Source organism: Harpia harpyja, chromosome W (assembly GCF_026419915.1).
Source record: "Harpia harpyja isolate bHarHar1 chromosome W, bHarHar1 primary haplotype, whole genome shotgun sequence".
Classification (NCBI taxonomy): domain Eukaryota; kingdom Metazoa; phylum Chordata; class Aves; order Accipitriformes; family Accipitridae; genus Harpia; species Harpia harpyja.
Window position 1 is genome coordinate 8,223,335 of NC_068968.1, and position 18,717 is coordinate 8,242,051.

At 43.1% G+C, this 18,717-nt stretch overlaps 1 protein-coding gene across 1 annotated transcript in view; it reads right to left on the reverse strand.

Moving 5' to 3' along the window:
- LOC128136073 (E3 ubiquitin-protein ligase UHRF2-like) overlaps positions 1 to 18,717 on the reverse strand; it is a 157,159-nt gene that overhangs the window by 44,689 nt on the left and 93,753 nt on the right. Inside the window, exon 5 of the mRNA XM_052775160.1 lies at positions 3,148 to 3,257. Within this exon, the coding sequence (XP_052631120.1) occupies positions 3,148 to 3,257 (110 nt within the window). The remainder of the gene's footprint in view (positions 1 to 3,147; positions 3,258 to 18,717) is intronic.

Genomic DNA, 18,717 nt, shown 5'->3' on the forward strand with positions numbered 1-18,717 from the left:
GCACTTCCAGATGGCTGAAGGAACATTTTTCTTACTTCAGTGAATAAATGGGCCTTGAATCAGAGGACAAGGAGGAACTGGAACGATTGTTTGAGAGTTTGGGTTGGAAGCAGGAAGCTAGAGCAGTGATCTCCAATTTTTTTTGTTTGCGTATCCCATCAGTAAAAAAACTTTTGAGCATGTACCCTCAATATATGTATATTTATTTATAAATTATAAACATCTACTACTCTACTAATATATTGTGTACATTATAAAATATACACAAAACCAGAAATTAAAAAAGGATGAGATAAAGATGAAATAAACACTATTTTATATTTTATTTTATTTTGTAGCAGGACAAAAATTATTTTCTTCCTGCACCCCAATGGATTGTCTTGCACACCCCCTGGGGTACGTGCACCCCACTTTGGCATCCACTGAGCTAGAGAACCAAGAAACCTTTGATAATAATGGACAAATGAGTAGTATGAGTCAAAGATTCAATTAGCTTCTCTTTTCCCCATATCGCATTTTCTTCAACCATCCTATGAAGTTTACAACTTGATCTTCTGGTTATCTGGAACTACTGCAATATTTAATTATATCATTCACTTGGATAAACAAAACTGTTTTCTGATGCTCCTAAGTAGCTCTAGACTGTCAGAAATGCTATAAATTAAGAATAGCCTTTTCTTACTTTTAAAAGAAGTGATATATCTTGAGGCCTACTAGATAACATTTGGCTCCTGTTACTACTATTACTTTAGGACAAAGGTAAAAGGATACAATAAAAAGTTTAAGATAGATGAGAAAAACGAAATATATAGCTATTTTTATTACTGATAACAATCCATTTGCAAGAGTTTCCTCATGTCCTCTAACAGAGGAACCTCAAAGTAAACTCAGTGAGAGGAAGGGGAAGGACTGGGCCAGAAAACATCCTTTTCCAATTTTTATTTTAAACTAGTTTAATAACTCAAATTGCATTGATTTTATTTGTACTGTTGTTTGGATAGAGATGAGCCTGTTCAACCCTACCACCACTGTAAAATTTAGTTGCATAGGTTCTTTCATATTCCCTTCTTTTGTAGGAAAAAACTTATCTAATGATTGCAGTACAAATTTAGATTCTGATGGAAGTTAAAGTAACATGTTGATGACCAGTTCTGTTTTGTATAAAAACATCTAAAATATGTTCTAGAGCTCTTAATTTCAGCACATTCTCTGACCCTGCTCCATAACAAACTCATGGAGCATTTCAGGCCAATTCATTCTCTTTGAATTCTAGCTACTGTTATTACAATACCAGTCTACTGTTTTTCTTAGCATACAAATAAACTAAAAGTGAGCTGTATGTATTTAGATGGTTAATTTTTAAATGTAGAGTAGGACTATGGAGACAAATACAGAGGAGCAATAAAGAAATCGGTTGAGCCATAAGAAAACTATAGTGCATTGTGCTTCACAGAACAAATTCAGGACAGCTTACAAAAAAAAAAAAAAATCAGAAGAACAGCAGGCGGAAATGAAGTAAATAGTGTGATGAGGAAGTTGGACTTTGGGGGGAAAAAAAGTAGATGAAGACAAAGGAATAAAGTTACATAGCCAGCAGTAAATTAACAATTAAATCTTTGAGGTTAAAATGTAAGTTAATATTGTTGTGTTACACTTACTTAATTATGATGGTTTCTAAAAAATAATCTTGAAAGAAATGAAAAGTGGATGAAGAATTGCATAAAAACCATATAGGTGCAGATTTATACAAAGATAGCAATTATGTGAGAGGTTTGAGAACAGGTTACAAATAAGGAGACAATTAAAGAAATAAGACATGACAGTACAAACTGAAAACTTGATTCTTGTAAAATAAAACAGGGAACCAGTGCAGGAAAATATAGAATGTAAAATAAATAAGGCCTGAAGCCTAATCCATGACCTAAAGTTAGTGACAAAGTAATCATTTACATTGAACTTTAAACTTAATTCCACTGCACTGTAGGGGTGGGTGTATGCAATTAAATAAAGCATGACAAATTTACATACCCTCCAAAACCAGTTTTATAAACTAGAAATATACTCACTCTCTCTATATATATAAAAATTAGGTACATAAATGCAAAGCAGATATAACTTGGTTTTACGCTATCTCTAAATTTAAAAATTTCCCAAACTGTCAGTTTATCACAAAAATATTATTTTAAAATGTTGAGAATCACCCTTAAAGTGACTAAAAGAACATAAATGGAATGGATGGTTAGTTTTCATTGACTAAACTGATAAAAATAAATAATAAACAATGAAAAAATAAATCCGATTGACATCATTTCTTTAATAGTACACTGCAAATAAAGTCTTGTGTATTAATGACACCTACATACAATGACACAAATATTAGCCTTAGATTATAAATGAAAACTAAACTGCGATAAATTTGCTGCTTTTAAAATTCAGTAATATCTATCAATAATGCCACAGATGAACCTCTCAGTGTTCCCATTCTAAACACTGTCTTATAACTCCTGTTCTTTAACTTTCACATATTTTTAAACTTAGGATACAATGTTAAACTGCTTTTTAGAGAACTGCCCTTTGGGGGGGGCAGGGAGGAGACATGGTGTATTTAGTGTTCAGAAGGACATAAGTGGTCAAATAATAATCTAAAAACAAATATATCTGTTTTTTTCATAGTTCTAGCAAGCTTGACAATTTCTTGCTCTATACAGCTAATGATTTTTCATTTTTAGATAATGCCAGGGTTAGAGGTAGCAGTATCGACTCTTTCAGTCTTTTGCATCTCTTCTTAAAAACTCAACTGAGATGTCAATTATGATAGCAAGTTTTGTGATTCGGATACCTGCCTAGGAACTTATCTCAGACTATGAACTCACTCCATACACATCATCTAAAATATCAGCCATTTATCTGCTTATGAGATTATATTCATAGCACTAATGTGTTGATATATTTATTCTCAATATGCCATATAATAAAGTTCTATTATAGTAAAAACTTTTCAAACCAAGAATCTGTGTAATAACAATTCTTTTATTACACACAAAAGAAACCCTAATTAAATTAATTCTGTGCTCTAATCCCTTATTTTTTTTAATGCCATTCAAATATTTAACTAACAGTCTTAATCATACGATAAAAAAAGCATACTTTTGAAATCTCCATCTCCAAATGTCAGTGGATAAGCTCCTGGCTTTTCAATCTTGTACATTTCCTCTATAAAAAGGATTCTGCAGTCATTTATTGCATCTTCTGGGCCTCTGTAAAATAAAAATATAGTAAAAAGTACATTGAACTCTGTTTCTCAGTCTTAGCCTCTATAATTGCCAAACCCTAAGCAAAGTAATATAGTTAACTGGCATCTTTTTTATCAATGATAAAATAGTTTTTATTGACTTAACAAACACAATTCAATGCAGTGCTCTAACATAGCAAAAGCAAATCACAGTGTACAGTCTAGTTAGTGGCACAGATGAAGAACATCCCAACACAACGTTTCATTGTTCAGCTTGATTCTTCTAAGAATACTTCTAATACAATACACACCACAACAGTGATTTTATCTTCAACCAACACAGTTATGCCTCATTTTCCCTCTAAATAACAGGAAACTTTGAATTGAAAATATATATGTATACATGCATATTTGTGTGCGTGTGTGCACGTGTGTGTGTAATGCAAAATATAGAAATATAAATATATCTTAAAATTTAGACAGATCTATATGGAAAAGTCAAAACAGATACAAATTCAATAAATTGTTGGCTATTAGTAAGCATCTATTTAAATTCTGAAACATACTGTATTAAACTAGTACCATAAAATTTTGTTGAGAAATAAACTGTACTGACAATTTCAGCATAAATCAGGCATTGCAGATACAAATGGGACTTTCCCTAGTAGCTAGTAAAATGGAATTTTTGGCTGCAGGAGAGAAGGGAAAGAAGAAAGAGGGGACAGGAAAAGGACGTCTTTAGTAACAAGTTGTGGTGGGTTGACCCTGGCTGGACGCCAGGTGCCCACCAAAGCCACTCTATCACTCCCCCCTCCTCAGCTGGACAGGGGAGAGAAAATATAACAAAGGGCTCATGGGTCGAGATAAGAACAGGGAAACATCACTCAACCAATTACCGTCACGGGCAAAACAGACTCAACTTGGGGAAAATTAACTCAATTTATTACAAATCAACCACAGTAGGGTAATGAGAAATAAAACCAAATCTCAGAACACCTTCCCTCCACCCCTCCCTACTTCCTGGGCACAGCTTCACTCCCAGATTCTCTACCTACCCCACCCCAGCGGCACAGGGGGATGGGGAATGGGGGTTACGGTCAGATCATCACACGTTGTCTCTGCTGCTTCATCCTCCTCAGGGGCAGGACTCCTCACACTCTTCCCCTGCTCCAGCGTGGGGTCCCTCCCACAGGAGACAGTCCTCCACGAACTTCTCCAACGTGGGTCTTTCCCACAGGCTGCAGTTCTTCACAAACTGCTCCAGCATGGGTCCCTTCCATGGCGTGCAGTCCTTCAGGAGCACACTGCTCCAGCGTGGGTCCCCCACGGGGTCACAAGTCCTGCCAGAAAACCTGCTCCGTGGGCTCCTCTCTCCACAGATCCACAGGTCCTGCCAGGAGCCTGCTCCAGCGTGGGCTTCCCACGGGGTCACAGCCTCCTTCGGGCACCCACCTGCTCTGGCGTGGGGTCCTCCACAGGCTGCAGGTGGATATCTGCTCCACCGTGGACCTCCATGGGCTGCAGGGGGACAGCCTGCCTCACCATGGTCTTCACCACGGGCTGCAGGGGAATCCCTGCTCTGGTGCCTGGAGCATCTCCTCCCCCTCCTTCTTCACTGACCTTGGTGTCTGCAGGGTTGTTTCTCTTACATGTTCTCACTCCTCTCTCCGGCTGCCGTTTCTGTGTCCGTTGCACCTTTTTTTCCTTCTTAAATATGTTATCACAGAGGTGCTACCACTATCACTGATTGGCTCGGCCTTGGCCGACGGCGGGTCCGTCTTAGAGCCGGCTGGTATTGGCTCTGTCAGACATAGGGGAAGCTTCTAGCAGCTTCTCACTGAAGCCACCCCTGTAACTCCCCTCCTACCAAAACCTTGCCACACAAACCCAATACACAGGTTAGACAAATGCCTTTCAGAAATAACAACAGGTACAGTTTATCTTAAAGAATGGTCTAAGAGGAACTCATTCAATCCCTTCCAACCTTGCTGTTTATGATTACTTAGATGCTGAATTTAGCTACTGTATCTCAACTAGGACCTTGGGACAGGGTATAATCACAATGGTGAGTGGCTCTAAATCACATCAATCAAGGATTCCCTTTAAGAAGCTTTGTTACCTATAGGGAAATAAGCTACATGTGTCCGCAAGAAGTCTATAGACAGGTTTTTTTGACAAATGAACTTTAATAGAGCTGGTCAAGAATATTTCAGCAAATTGTTAGACCATGTGCCACTATGTTATGAGAGCTATTTTGAGAAATGAACCCGAAGTAACATTCTGCATCTCAACAAAAATGTGTCTTCAAAGCTCAAGCAGCAAGTACCAAAGGTATTAAACGAAAAAAAGATATTATCTTGGATATGGAATTATACCACATGAATATATATAAGCATCAGTAAGAGAATCTGTAGAAACTGAAATTCCAGGTCTAAAAAAAAATAATATAGCATTAGGACTACATTATTGTGCACCCAAACAACATGACAATAGCAACTATGAGATGTTGAAGGCCATCAGACATACTAAGAAGAAAGGAAACATAACAGTACTAGATCAGGTACTAGACCCAATGTCAAGATTAAATTTTTAGACACTGCCAATGCTGGTTCCTTGGAGCAGCTAGCCAGGAATCCATAAAAGCCGAAGAACTCTTGACTTGGTCCTGAGTGACTTGGTCCACTGTGCAAGACCTGGTTCATTGCATTATTCTGTTGCCCTGTAATGATGTACTTAAATACAGTATCTTTGCAAGAGCAAGAAAAGCCAAGTTATGTTCAATTTCAAAAAAGAAAAATAAATAGAAATACAAAAAGCTTCCTCAAAAAATAATTACGAGTAAAATCTGTACAGGCAGTGTGAAGACTACTTAGACAACACACTGGACACTGAGAACAAATATACACCACCTATCAAAATATCAAGAGTGAGTAAAAGGAATTCAAGCAAGGCTAAACAGCAGGGAAATGGAAATTACAAGAAGAAAGCAAGCATCCTACAAAAAGCTGAAGTTGCGTCTAAATGAGAAGGATAGAAAGCCTCAAAATCCATCAGGTTAAATGTAAAAACACAATAAAAAGACAGCGATCTACAAAATGCAAAAATACTTGGAAAAGCACTGATTAAGAGCAGAAAGTCCAACACAATCTGTAGAACTAACAGATGATTAAAGTATAAAACTATGACACATTTCAAAATCCTTACTACTACCTTCCATTATTGCTACTCTAATGAATTTCTCAAATTCATAATATATTTGCTTGGAGAAAGATGTATAATGAATCTGCAGTGAAATGATTTTACTGTTAGCCTTGAATTAATCCAAAGATTTAAATAAGACAACTCATGGTACTGAGAGAGGCCCTTGCTAAATTCAAACCTTCAAACACCTTAATATATTGAGTGAAGAAAAAGTGAGAGTTCATCAACCTTTAAGTCTAGCAAACAAAAAAGACAAAGCAGCATTTGAATTTTTTTGGTATTGTGACTCTCATTATCAGCCAGCGACCAAAATCTGGATGAAATATGAGAGGTTTGTCTCACAGTGACCCTCCACCAACAGGCACATATATGCTTCCTTGAAAGTTCAGAGAGAAAAATAATACCCTATGTCGTGGTTTAACCCCAGCCAGCAACTAAGCACCATGCAGCCGCTCACTCACTCCCCCCCACCCAGTGGGATGGGGGAGAAAATCGGGAAAAGAAGTAAAATTCGTGGGTTGAGATAAGAATGGATTAATAGAACAGAAAAGAAGAAACTAATAATGATAATAATAATAAGACAACAGCAATAATAAAAGGAGTGGAATGTACAAATGATGCACAGTGCAATTACTCACCACCCACCGATTGACACCCAGCTAGTCCCTGAGCAGCAATCCCCCGCCCCCACTCCCCCCAGTTTATATACTAGATGTGACGTCACATGGTATGGAATAGCCTGTTGGCCAGTTGGGGTCAGCTGTCCTGGCTGTGTCCTGTCCCAACTTCTTGTGCCCCTCCAGCTTTCTCGCTGGCTGGGCGTGAGAAGCTGAAAAATCCTTGACTTTAGTCTAAACACTACTTAGCAACAACTGAAAACATCAGTGTTATCAACATTCTTCTCATACTGAACTCAAAACATAGCACTGTACCAGCTACTAGGAAGACAATTAACTCTATCCCAGCTGAAACCAGGACACCCTAATTACTAATAATTGCTTTCACCATTAAAAAAATACTTCCCAAAGAAAGGAAGAATAGATGAATTTCAGAGAAACTGTAAAATGAGTTGGCAAGTTCTCTGGGGTATCAGAGAAACAGGAATGACTGCTCTGAACTGAAAATAACAAAGTATGATCAGAGTCATAAGAGTCCTACAGTCTTCAGCAGACTTGATCTGTGCTTATAGCGTCACAGCTTTGCTGATATTTGTATTTAAGCTGCATTAAGTCTGGTTTGGATAAGCTTTAGAAACACTACAATGACAAAATTTAATTGCAGTGCAGATATACAGAACAAATGAGAATTATTAATATATGGTTAGATCAGCTGTTGCAATGCTTTTTGGGGGGGGTCTTTGTTCAGATTTGCTCTTCTCTTTGATAATGTTCTCTAATTTTTCTTGGTTTCCCAAAAAATGAAGTAATGATGACAAATTTTTCAAGACTTTTCCACTAGGATTTGAATGAGAAATGAGTAAAGAAATACCACATAACAGATATACATGTCAAAAATACAGTAAAAAATATATTTTCCTCATCACAAGTTTTATTAACTCTACACCATCACTATATACAGTGTAAACATAAATGCCTTTATTTCCTGTCATTGTGCCAGCAACTCAATGACACCTTTGTCAAAAGCAATAAAGATCAATAAAAAGTTGTATTATTTTGAATCAAATATTCAAGCCCTCTTAAACATAATATTGAAGAGAGAAAGAGTCAGTGAATGGAACAACTGCAAGTGTTCTGCCTCCCTTTACTGCCTGCCAAGTTTTTTTCTTAAGTAGTTAACAAATAATTAATCACGTAAAAATAAGTGTCTCATGATAAATTACAGTTTTTATTGAAAAGAATTAATAACTAACACTAACGGACTGATTTTACAAACCCAAATATCTGAAATCAAGTAATTCCCGTTGAAGCATATTCTTTACACAAGTTTATCAATTCCAGGAAGTTTATCTTGTACTTTTACCATTGACTGAGATGAATGACAGGGGTAACTCAGGTGACTCAGAATTATACCTGGATGAATCATAAGAAACATCAGGGCTCAGAAAATTTTGATTTCTGCATACTGTCATAGTTAATTGGCCACATATATAAGCTATTAACACATCAATGAAGCCTAGACACTTAGTGTCCTGGTTTCAGCTGGGATAGAGTTAATTGTCTTCCTAGTAGCTGGTATGGTGCTATGTTTTGAGTTCAGTATGCGAAGAATGTTGATAACACTGATGTTTTCAGTTGTTGCTAAGTAACGTTTAGTCTAAAGTCAAGGATTTTTCAGCTTCTGATGCCCAGCCAGCAAGAAGGCTGGAGGGGCACAAGAAGTTGGGACAGGACACAGCCAGGACAGCTGACCCCAACTGGCCAACAGGGTATTCCATACCATGTGACATCACATCTAGTATATAAACTGGGGGAGTGGGGGTGGGGGTGGATTGCCGTTCAGGGACTAACTGGGTGTCGATTGGTGGGTGGCGAGCAATTGCATTGTGCATCACTTGTATATTCTAATCCTTTTATTATTATTATTGTCATTTTATTATTATTATCATTATTAGTTTCTTCTTTTCTGTTCTATTAAACCATTCTTATCTCAACCCACGAATTTTACTTCTTTTCCTGATTTTCTCCCCCATCCCACTGGGTGGGGGGGGAGTGAGTGAGTGGCTGCATGGTGCTTAGTTGCTGACTGGGGTTAAACCACAAGAACCCCACCCCAAAGAGCAGTTTTAAAAACATTATCAATGACCAGAGATTCTTACCTGAGGTTCATATAAATCAACCTCTGGACAGTTTTGTTTTGCAGAAGATCGTGATGTCCATTTCTGCAGTTCAGCAAAAGTCACACACATATTAAATGCATTACAATAAATATCATGGAAAAACCATAAGGACAGTCAAGCAGTGTAGCAGGCATCCAGAGAGGTTGTGCAGTCTCCATTTGTCATGGTTTAAGCCCAGCCAGCAACTAGGCACCACGCAGCCACTTGCTCACTCCCCCACTCCCGGTGGGATGGAGAATCGGGGAAAAAAAGTAAAACTCGAGAGTTGAGATAAGAATGATTTAATAATTAAAGTAAAATAGAATATAATACTAACAATAATAATAAAATATAACAATAATAATTGTAATGAAAAGGAATATAATAAAAAATTTTTTTAAAAATGAAACCCAAGAAAAAACAAGAGATGCAAAATGCGATTGCTCACCACCCACTGACTGATGCCCGAGAAGCCATCCACCCCTCCCGGCCAACTCCCGCCAGTTTATATACTGAGCATGACGTTCTATGGTATGGAATATCCCTTTGGCTAATTCGGGTCAGCTGTCCTCGCTATGTGGGAGATGTGGTGGGAGATGTGGTGGTCGGAGGCCGTCTCGGGCTTAGCGACCATGAAATGATAGAATTCTCAATTTTTGGTGAGGCAAGGAAGGTGGACAGCAAAACCACCACTATGGACTTCCGGAGGGCAAACTTTGGCCTTTTCAGGACATTGGTTGAGAGAATCCCACGGGAGACAGTCCTGAAGGGCAAAGGGGTCCAGGAAGGCTGGACATTCTTCAAGAAGGAAATCTTAATGGCTCAGGACCAGGCTATTCCCATGTGCCGCAAGAAGAACTGTCGGGGAAGATGACCGGCCTGGCTGAACAGGGAGCTTTTCCTAGGACTCAAGAAAAAAAAGGAGAGTTTATCATCTTTGGAAGAAAGGGCAGGCAACTCAGGAAGAGTACAGGGATCTTGTTAGGTCATGCAGAGAGGAAATTAGAAAGGCAAAAGCTCAGCTAGAACTCAATCTGGCCACTGTCATAAGAGACAACAAAAAATGTTTTTACAAATACATTAACAACAAAAAGAGAGCCAAGGAGAGAATATCCATCCTTTATTGGATGCAGAGGGGAACATTGCCACCAGAGATGAGGAAAAGGCTGAGGTACTTAATGCCTTCTTTGCCTCAGTCTTTAATAGCGAGACCAGCTATCCTCAGGGTACTCTGCCCCCTGAGCTGGAAGGCAAGGACAGAGAGCAGAATATACCCCCCATAATCCAGGAGGAAATAGTGACCTACTACGCCATCTAGACTCTCACAAGTCTACGGGACCAGATGGGATCCATCCAAGAGTACTGAGGGAGCTGGCGGAGGTGCTTGCCAAGCCACTCTCCATCATTTATCAGCAATCCTGCTCAACAGGGGAGGTCCCAGAAGACTGGAGGCTTGCCAATGTGACACCCATTTACAAAAATGATCGGCGGGAGGACCCGGGAACTACAGGCCTGTCAGCCTGACCTCGGTACTGGGGAAGATTATGGAGCAGTTCATCTTGAGTGCGCTCACATGGCATGTGCAGGACAAGCAGGGGATCAGGCCCAGCCAGCATGGGTTTACGAAAGGCAGATCCTGCTTGACCAACCTGATCTCCTTCTATGACCAGGTGACCCGCCCAGTGGATGAGGGAAAGGCTGTGGATGTTCAGTAAGGCCTTTGACACTGTCTCTCATGGCATACTCCTTGAGAAGCTGGTGGCCCATGGCTTAGACAAGTGTACTCTTCACTGGGTAAAAAAACTGGCTGGATGGACAAGCCCAGAGGGTTCTGGTGAATGGAGTTAAATCCACTTGGCGGAGGGTCACGTGTGGTGTTCCCCAGGGCTCAGTATTGGGGACAGTTCTCTTTAATATCTTTATCAATGATCTGGACGAGGGGATCGAGTGCACCCTCAGTAAGTTTGCCAACAATACCAAGTTGGGAGGGAGGGTTGATCTGCTCGAGGGTAGGAAGGCTCTACAGAGGGATCTGGACAGGCTGGATCGATGGGCCAAGGCCAATTGTATGAGGTTCAACAAGGCCAAGTGCCGGGTCCCGCACTTGGGTCACAACAACCCCATGCAGCGCTACAGGCTTGGGGAAGAGTGGCTAGAAAGCTGCCCAGCAGAAAAAGACCTGAGGGTGCTGGTTGACAGCTGGCTGAATATGAGCTGGCAGTGTGCCCAGGTGGCCAAGAAGACCAACGGCATCCTGGCCTGCATCAGAAATAGTGTGGCCAGCAGGAGCAGGGAGGTGATTGTTCCCCTGTACTCGGCACTGGTGAGGCCGCACCTTGAATACTGTGTTCAGTTTTGGGCCCCTCACTACAGGAAAGACATTGAGGTGCTGGAGCATGTCCAGAGAAGGGCAACAAAGCTTGTGAGGGCCCTGGAGCACAAGTCTTATGAGGAGCAGCTGAGGGAACTGGGGTTGTTTAGTCTGGAGAAAAGGAGGCTGAGGGGAGACCTTATCGCTCTCTACAACTACCTGAAAGGAGGTTGTAGTGAGGTGGGTGCTGGTCTCTTCCATCAATTAACTAGTGATAGGATGAGAGGAAATGGCCTCAAGTTGCGGCAGGGGAGGTTTAGATTGGATATTAGGAAAAATGTCTTTACTGAAAGGGTTGTCAGGCATTGGAACAGGCTGCCCAGGGAAGTGGTGGAGTCACCATCCCTAGAGGTGTTCAAAAAACGCGTAGATAATGCACTTCAGGACATGGTTTAGTGGACATGTTTGACAGTTGGACTCAATGATCTTAAAGGTCTTTTCCAACCTAAATGATTCTATGATTCTATGCTCCCTCCCAGCTTCCTGTACACCTGCTTGGTAGCAGAGCATGGGAAAATGTAAACTCCTTAACTTAGGATAAGCGCTAATTAGCACCAACTAAACCATCAGTGTGTTACCAACATTATTCCCACACTAAATCCAAAACACAGCACTGTACCACTGACTAGAAAGAAAATTATTTCTAGCAGAGCTGAAACCAGGACAGTATCCACCCCTTATTCTACACCATTTACGTCATGCTCAGGTCCCAACCTTCCCGATACATTTTCCAATTAATCACCGCCACTTTTCCTGTCTTTTAATATATACACACAGATATCATTCCTGCAGTCTATGGGCCATCTCTTTCAAATGTTTGTCGAGTTCATTCACTCCATGACTTTGGGCTCCATCTGTCATACCAGTCTTTCTGGACAGGAGGGATGGTACAAAGTCCACTCAGTCGGCAGAGCAGGATTGGGCTTTGGTGTCGTGCGGCGGGCGGGTGACGTGGGGCGCAGCAGGAGGATGGTGTGCACTGTTGGACTGTTGCATGCTGGAGTCAGTTCTGGTTCCATCACTACTGCGCTTCACTCAATTTTATCAAGGTTCATTCTTCACTAATCTGATTCTTACTACAATACCATTAATATAGCATATAACAATTACAGTAATGATGACATAGAGTGGCAGGGTTATATAGCAATTAAAATACAATTTAATCTATTGGCTATTCTCACCTAAAATCAAATTCCCCTGAGGCACACATCGGACTTGCCCATCCTTTCGCATCACCCGCCAAGTGTACCCAGGTCCTTAAGCAAAAGCAATCCCATGAATGGCTTTGCCTTTGCCTGAGGCAGGAGTAACCCAGACTGTCTTCCCCAGCATACTTTTTATGTGCACTACAGGGACTTTATCCCCTTCTATAGAATGCGTAAAAGTTCTGACTGGGCAGGGCCAGCTTGATTGGCAGATCCCCTGGTGCTGACTAACCAGATGGCTTTTGCTAAATGTGTATCCATCCCAGTGTTTGAAGGTTCCACCCCCCATTGCTCTCAATGTAGTTTTCAGCAGTCTGTTGTATCGTTCGATATTCCCAGAGGCTGGTGCATGATAGGGGATATGATACGCCTACTCAATGCCATGCTCTTTGGCCCAGGTGTCTATGAGGTTGTTTCGGAAATGAGTCCCGTTGTCTGACTCAATTCGTTCTGGGGTGTCGTGTCACCACAAGACCTGCTTTTCAAGGCCCAGGATAGTGTTCTGGGCAGTGGCATGGGGCACAGGATATGTTTCCAGCCATCCAGTGGTTGCTTCCACCATTGTAAGCACATGGCACTTGCCTTGGCGGGTTTGTGGGAGTGTGATATAGTCAATCTGCCAGGCTTCCCCATATTTATATTTCAGCCATTGCCCTCCATACAATAGGGGCTTTAACCGCTTGGCTTGCTTAATTGCAGCACATGTTTCACATTCATGGATAACCTGTGCGATAGTGTCCATGGTCAAGTCCACCCCTCGATCGCGAGCCCATCTATATGTTGCATCTCTTCCCTGATGGCCTGAGGTATCATGGGCCCACCAAGCCATAAATAGCTCACCCTTATGTTGCCAGTCCAGATCCACCTGAGACACTTCAGTCTTGGCAGCCTGATCCACCTGCTGGTTGTTTTGATGTTCTTCAGTGGCCTGACTCTTGGGTACATGAGCATCTACATGACGTACTTTTATAACCAGATTCTCTAGCTGGGGGACAATATCTTGCCACAGTGCGGCAGCCCAGATGGGTTTACCTCTGCGCCGCCAGTTGCTCTGCTTCCATTGCTGTAATCACCCCCACAGGGCATTTGCCACCATCCATGAGTCAGTATAGAGATAGAGCACTGGCCACTTTTCTCTTTCAGCAATGTCTAACGCTAGCTGCATGGCTTTCACCTCTGCAAACTGACTCCATTCACCTTCTCTTTCAGCAGTTTCTGCGACTAGTCATGTAGGACTCCATACAGCAGCCTTCCACCTCTGACGCTTTCCCACAATGCAAAAAGACCCATCAGTGAACAGGGTATATTGCCTCTCATTTTCCGACAGTTTATTATGCAGTGGGGCCTCTTCAGCACGTGTCACCTCCTCCTCTGGCGACATTCCAAAATCTTTCCCTTCTGGCCAGTCCCTGATCACTTTAAGAACTCCTGGGCCACTGGGGTTTCCTATGCGAGCTCGTTGTGTGATCAGTGCGGCCCACTTACTCCACGTGGCATCAGCTGCATGCTGTGTAGAGGAGACTTTCCCTTTGAACATCCAGCCCAGCACTGGCAGTCGGGGTGCTAAGAGGAGCTGTGTTTCAGTACCAACCACTTCTGAGGCGGCTCAAACTCCTTCATATGCCGACAATATCTCTTTTTCAGTTGGAGTATAGCGGGCCTCGGATGCTTTGTATCCCCAACTCCAAAACCCCAGGGGTCGGCCTCGGGTCTCCCCAGGTGCTTTCTGCCAGAGGTTCCAGGTAGGGCCATTCTCCCCGGCTGCAGTATAGAGCACATTTTTAACATCTCGTCCTGCCCAGACTGGCCCAAGGGCTACTGCATGAACAATCTCCCGCTTAATTTGTTCAAAGGCTTGTCATTGTCCAGGGCCCCATTTAAAATCATTCTTCTTCCGGGTCACTTGATAGAGAGGGCTTACAATCAGACTGTAATTTGGAATATGCATTCTCCAAAACTCCACGACACCTAAGAAGGCCTGTGTTTCCTTTTTATTAGTTGGTGGAGACATAGCTGCTATTTTGTTCATCACATCCATTGGGATCTGACAATGTCCATCTTGCCATTTTATTCCTAAAAACTGGATCTCCTGTGCAGGTCCCTTGACCTTACTTTCTTTTATGGCAAAACCGGCTTTCAGAAGGATTTGGATTATTTTCTTCCCTTTCTTAAAAACTTCTTCTGCTGTGTTGCCCCATACAATGATGTCATCAATGTATTGCAGGTGTTCCGGAGCTTCACCTTTTTCCAGTGCAGCCTGGATTAGTCCATGGCAAATGGTGGGGCTGTGTTTCCATCCCTGGGGCAATCGATTCCAGGTGTACTGGACGCCCCTCCAAGTGAAAGCAAATTGTGGCCTGCACTCTGCTACCAGAGGGATTGAGAAAAATGCATTAGTGATGTCAATTGTGGCATACCACTTGGCTGCCTTTGACTCTAGTTCGTATTGAAGTTCTAGCATATTCGGCACGGCAGCACTCAGCAGTGGCGTAACTTCATTCAGGCCACGATAGTCAACTGTTAGTCTCCACTCCCCATTAGACTTTCGCACGGGCCATATGGGACTATTAAAGGGTGAGCGAGTTTTGCTGATCACTCCTTGGCTCTCCAGTTGACGAATCAACTTGTGGATGGGAATCAGGGAGTCTCGGTTGGTGCGATATTGCCACCGGTGCACCGTTGTGGTAGCAATTGGCACTTGTTGTTCTTCAACCCTCAGCAACCCCACAATCGAAGGGTCTTGAGAGAGACCCGGCAGGGTAGACAGCTGTTTAATTCCCTCCGTCTCCAAGGCAGCTATACCAAAGGCCCATCGATACCCCTTTGGGTCCTTGAAATACCCTCTCCTGAAATAATCTATGCCAAGGATGCATGGAGCCTCTGGACTAGTCCCAATGGGTTGTTTCTGCCACTCATTCCCAGTCAGGCTTACTTCAGCCTCCAATACAGTTAACTCTTGGGATCCCCCGTCACACCAGAAATGCAGATGGGTTCTGCCCCTTTATAACTTGATGGCATTAGAGTACACTGTGCACTGGTGTCTACTGGTGCCTTATACTCCTGTGGGTCTAACGTGCCAGGCCATTGAATCCACACAGTGCAGTAAACCCCATTGTCCTTCTCCTCCACCTGGCTGGAGGCAGGGCCCCTCTAGTGTTAGTCATAGGATTCTCCACTCACGTTTTGTAAAAATGCATTAGAATTCCTTCTCATAGGATCAGAAGTAAGATCAGCCCTTCCACTCTGTCTGGCACACTGCTCACACAGCCCAGCGACTGGAGCAGCAATTTTCCTGTATGAACCCTCATCTGTGATTGTTTTTCCTCGCAATTCACGTACCCGTGCATCTAGGATTGAGGTAGATTTTCCATCCCACTTCCTCCTCTCCTCTCCATGGTCACACAGGTAAAACCACAGGGTACCCCCTGGTGTGTATCTTCTATATTCTCTCTCTTGGTCAGAGGAGCGCTCACTCCTAATAGCTGAGATACTGGTCTGTACAGGTGGGGAGTAGGACATATCCTCTTTGAATTGCTGGAACTCTTGGAACAGTTTCTCATCTAGTATGTCTGGCAATTTCTCCCCAGCCGAGACAAGGGAGGAAGGTATTCTTCGTATTGCCAGAGTCGGACAGCTAATTCATCCACCGTTGGTCCCTCTTCATCTTTCCAGTCCATTACTGCCAGTGAGCTGGCATACGACCGTGTGCTCCATGTAAACTTCTGCCATGTGGGTCGTGTGCAGTGGACTTCGTCTGGATCTTTGAATAACTGCACATTGTCCAGGTCATCATAAATCAGCTCCAGCATGGCTAATTCCCTCAGGTACTGGATACCACTCTCCATGGTGGTCCACTTGCCTGGGTGACATATAACATCTTCTTTGATGGGGTACCTTTCCCTCATGCCTGACAGAAGTCACCTGAAGAGGCTGAGGGCTTGTGTCTGTTTTCCAATCACTTTGTCAATGCCTCCTTCCCTAGAAAGGGATCCCAGCTGCTTGGCTTCCTTACCCTGTAATTCCAGGCTACTGGCTCCATTATCCCAGCATCGGAGCAGCAAGGTGATAATGTGCTGGCCTGGACGACAGCTGAAATCTCTGTGCATATCTCGCAGCTCACTCAGTGATAGAGATTGTGTGATTACCTCTGGTTCTGCCTCTTCCTCCTGTTCTCGTGATGGCCCTGCTTTGTCCTTGTTATGGGTTTGTGTGGTGTGTTTTTTTTGGTAGCAGGGGAGGGGCCGCAGGGGTGGCTCCTGTGAGAAGCTGCTAGAAGCTCCCCTGGCTCCAAGTCGGACCCGCCTCTGGCCCAGGCCAACCCGATCAGTGACAGTGGTAGCGCCTCTGGGATAACATATTTAAGAAGGGGAAGCGGTAGTGAGTGGGGGGATTGGAATTTGAGAGGAACACCTGTGCAGATACCAAGGTCAGTGAGGGAGGAGGGGCGCCAGAGGAGGTGATGCCCCTGCAGCCTGTGGTGAGACGGCAGGCTGTATCCCTGCAGCCCATGGAGGTGAACAGTGGAGTGGAGGCCCCCAAAGATGGCCGTGACTCCATGGGAAAGCCCACGCTGGAGCAGTGTGTGACTGAAGATCGGCCCGCGGAAAGGACCCATGCCAGGGAAGTTTGTGAGGAACTGCAGCCCACGGAAAGGACTCACGTTGGAGAAGTTTGTGAAGGACTGTCTCGTGTGGGAGGGACCCCATGGTGGAGCAGGGGACAAGTGAGGAGTCCTCCCCCTGAGGAGGAAGGAGAGGCAGAGACAATGTGAGGCGAGCTGACCCCAACCCCCATCCCCTGTTCCCCTGCGCCGCTGGGGGGAGGAGGTAGAGAGAACCGGGAGTGGAGTTGAGCCCAGGAAGGAGGGAGGGGTGGGGGGAAGGTGTTCTAAGGTTTTACTTCTCATTATCCTTGTTTTGGTTTGATTTGTAGTAAATTAAATTGATTTTGTTTCTTCCCCAAGTTGAGTCTGTCTTTTGCCCATGACCATAATTGGTGAGTGATCCCTCCCAGTCCTTATCTCGACCCACGAGCCTGCCTTTATATTTTCTCCTCATCCCACCGTGGCCGGGGGCGGGGGGAGTGAGCGAGTGGCTGTGTGGTGCTTTGTTACCAGCTGGGCTTAAACCACGACAGTCCTCCTTTACTAAACAAGCTGATTTTTATGTCCATTTCTTCTTGTGTATAGTAGCGACTGATACTGGCACTGGTTGATTCTCTGGTTCAGCTGCATGACCCATCGCCGGGGTTTGAGTAGCCACAGTCATGGGGGTTGGAATAGCCACAGTGCTTGTCACCTGGGTTTGAGTGGCCACAGTGTCTGCCACCAGGGCCTGAGTAGCCGCAGTACCTGTCATGGAGGTTGATCTCTGGGTGGTATTTCTAAATACTTTTTTAACTCTAAACAAGACCTGAATCACATTCAAAAACATGCTGCTTCCTAGCAATAGGAAGCATGCTGGAACCATAGGAACCATGCTGGTTTCAACATCCCAAAGATATTCAAAATTTGCAAAATTCTCAAACGCTATTGTAAGTAGCCTGGCAGAGAAAGAGAAGATGTCTCCCCCATAGGTTGGCTCCCCAAAGAGAAAAGGTAAAATATTTAATTATTAATAGTTTTCACTAGATGGCTCCCAAAGTACGGAGATGATAGCAATGCTGAGTACAAATACCGGATTAGTCCCACGAGCGATAATTTTATCATACCATAAACCAGTGTTACATAGTACAGCAAAGCAAACACCTTAATCCACCTCACCTTATTGGTGATAAGCAGCAGCACAGGGACTATATATGGCAAGTAAGGTGATACATAACAGAACTCTAAGAATGAGTATCACAACTCTAAGAGCCAATAAATCAACATTGTGACCAGCAACTATTCAACTAATATAATGAATGCTTGTAACAAATTCATTTTAACACGCTC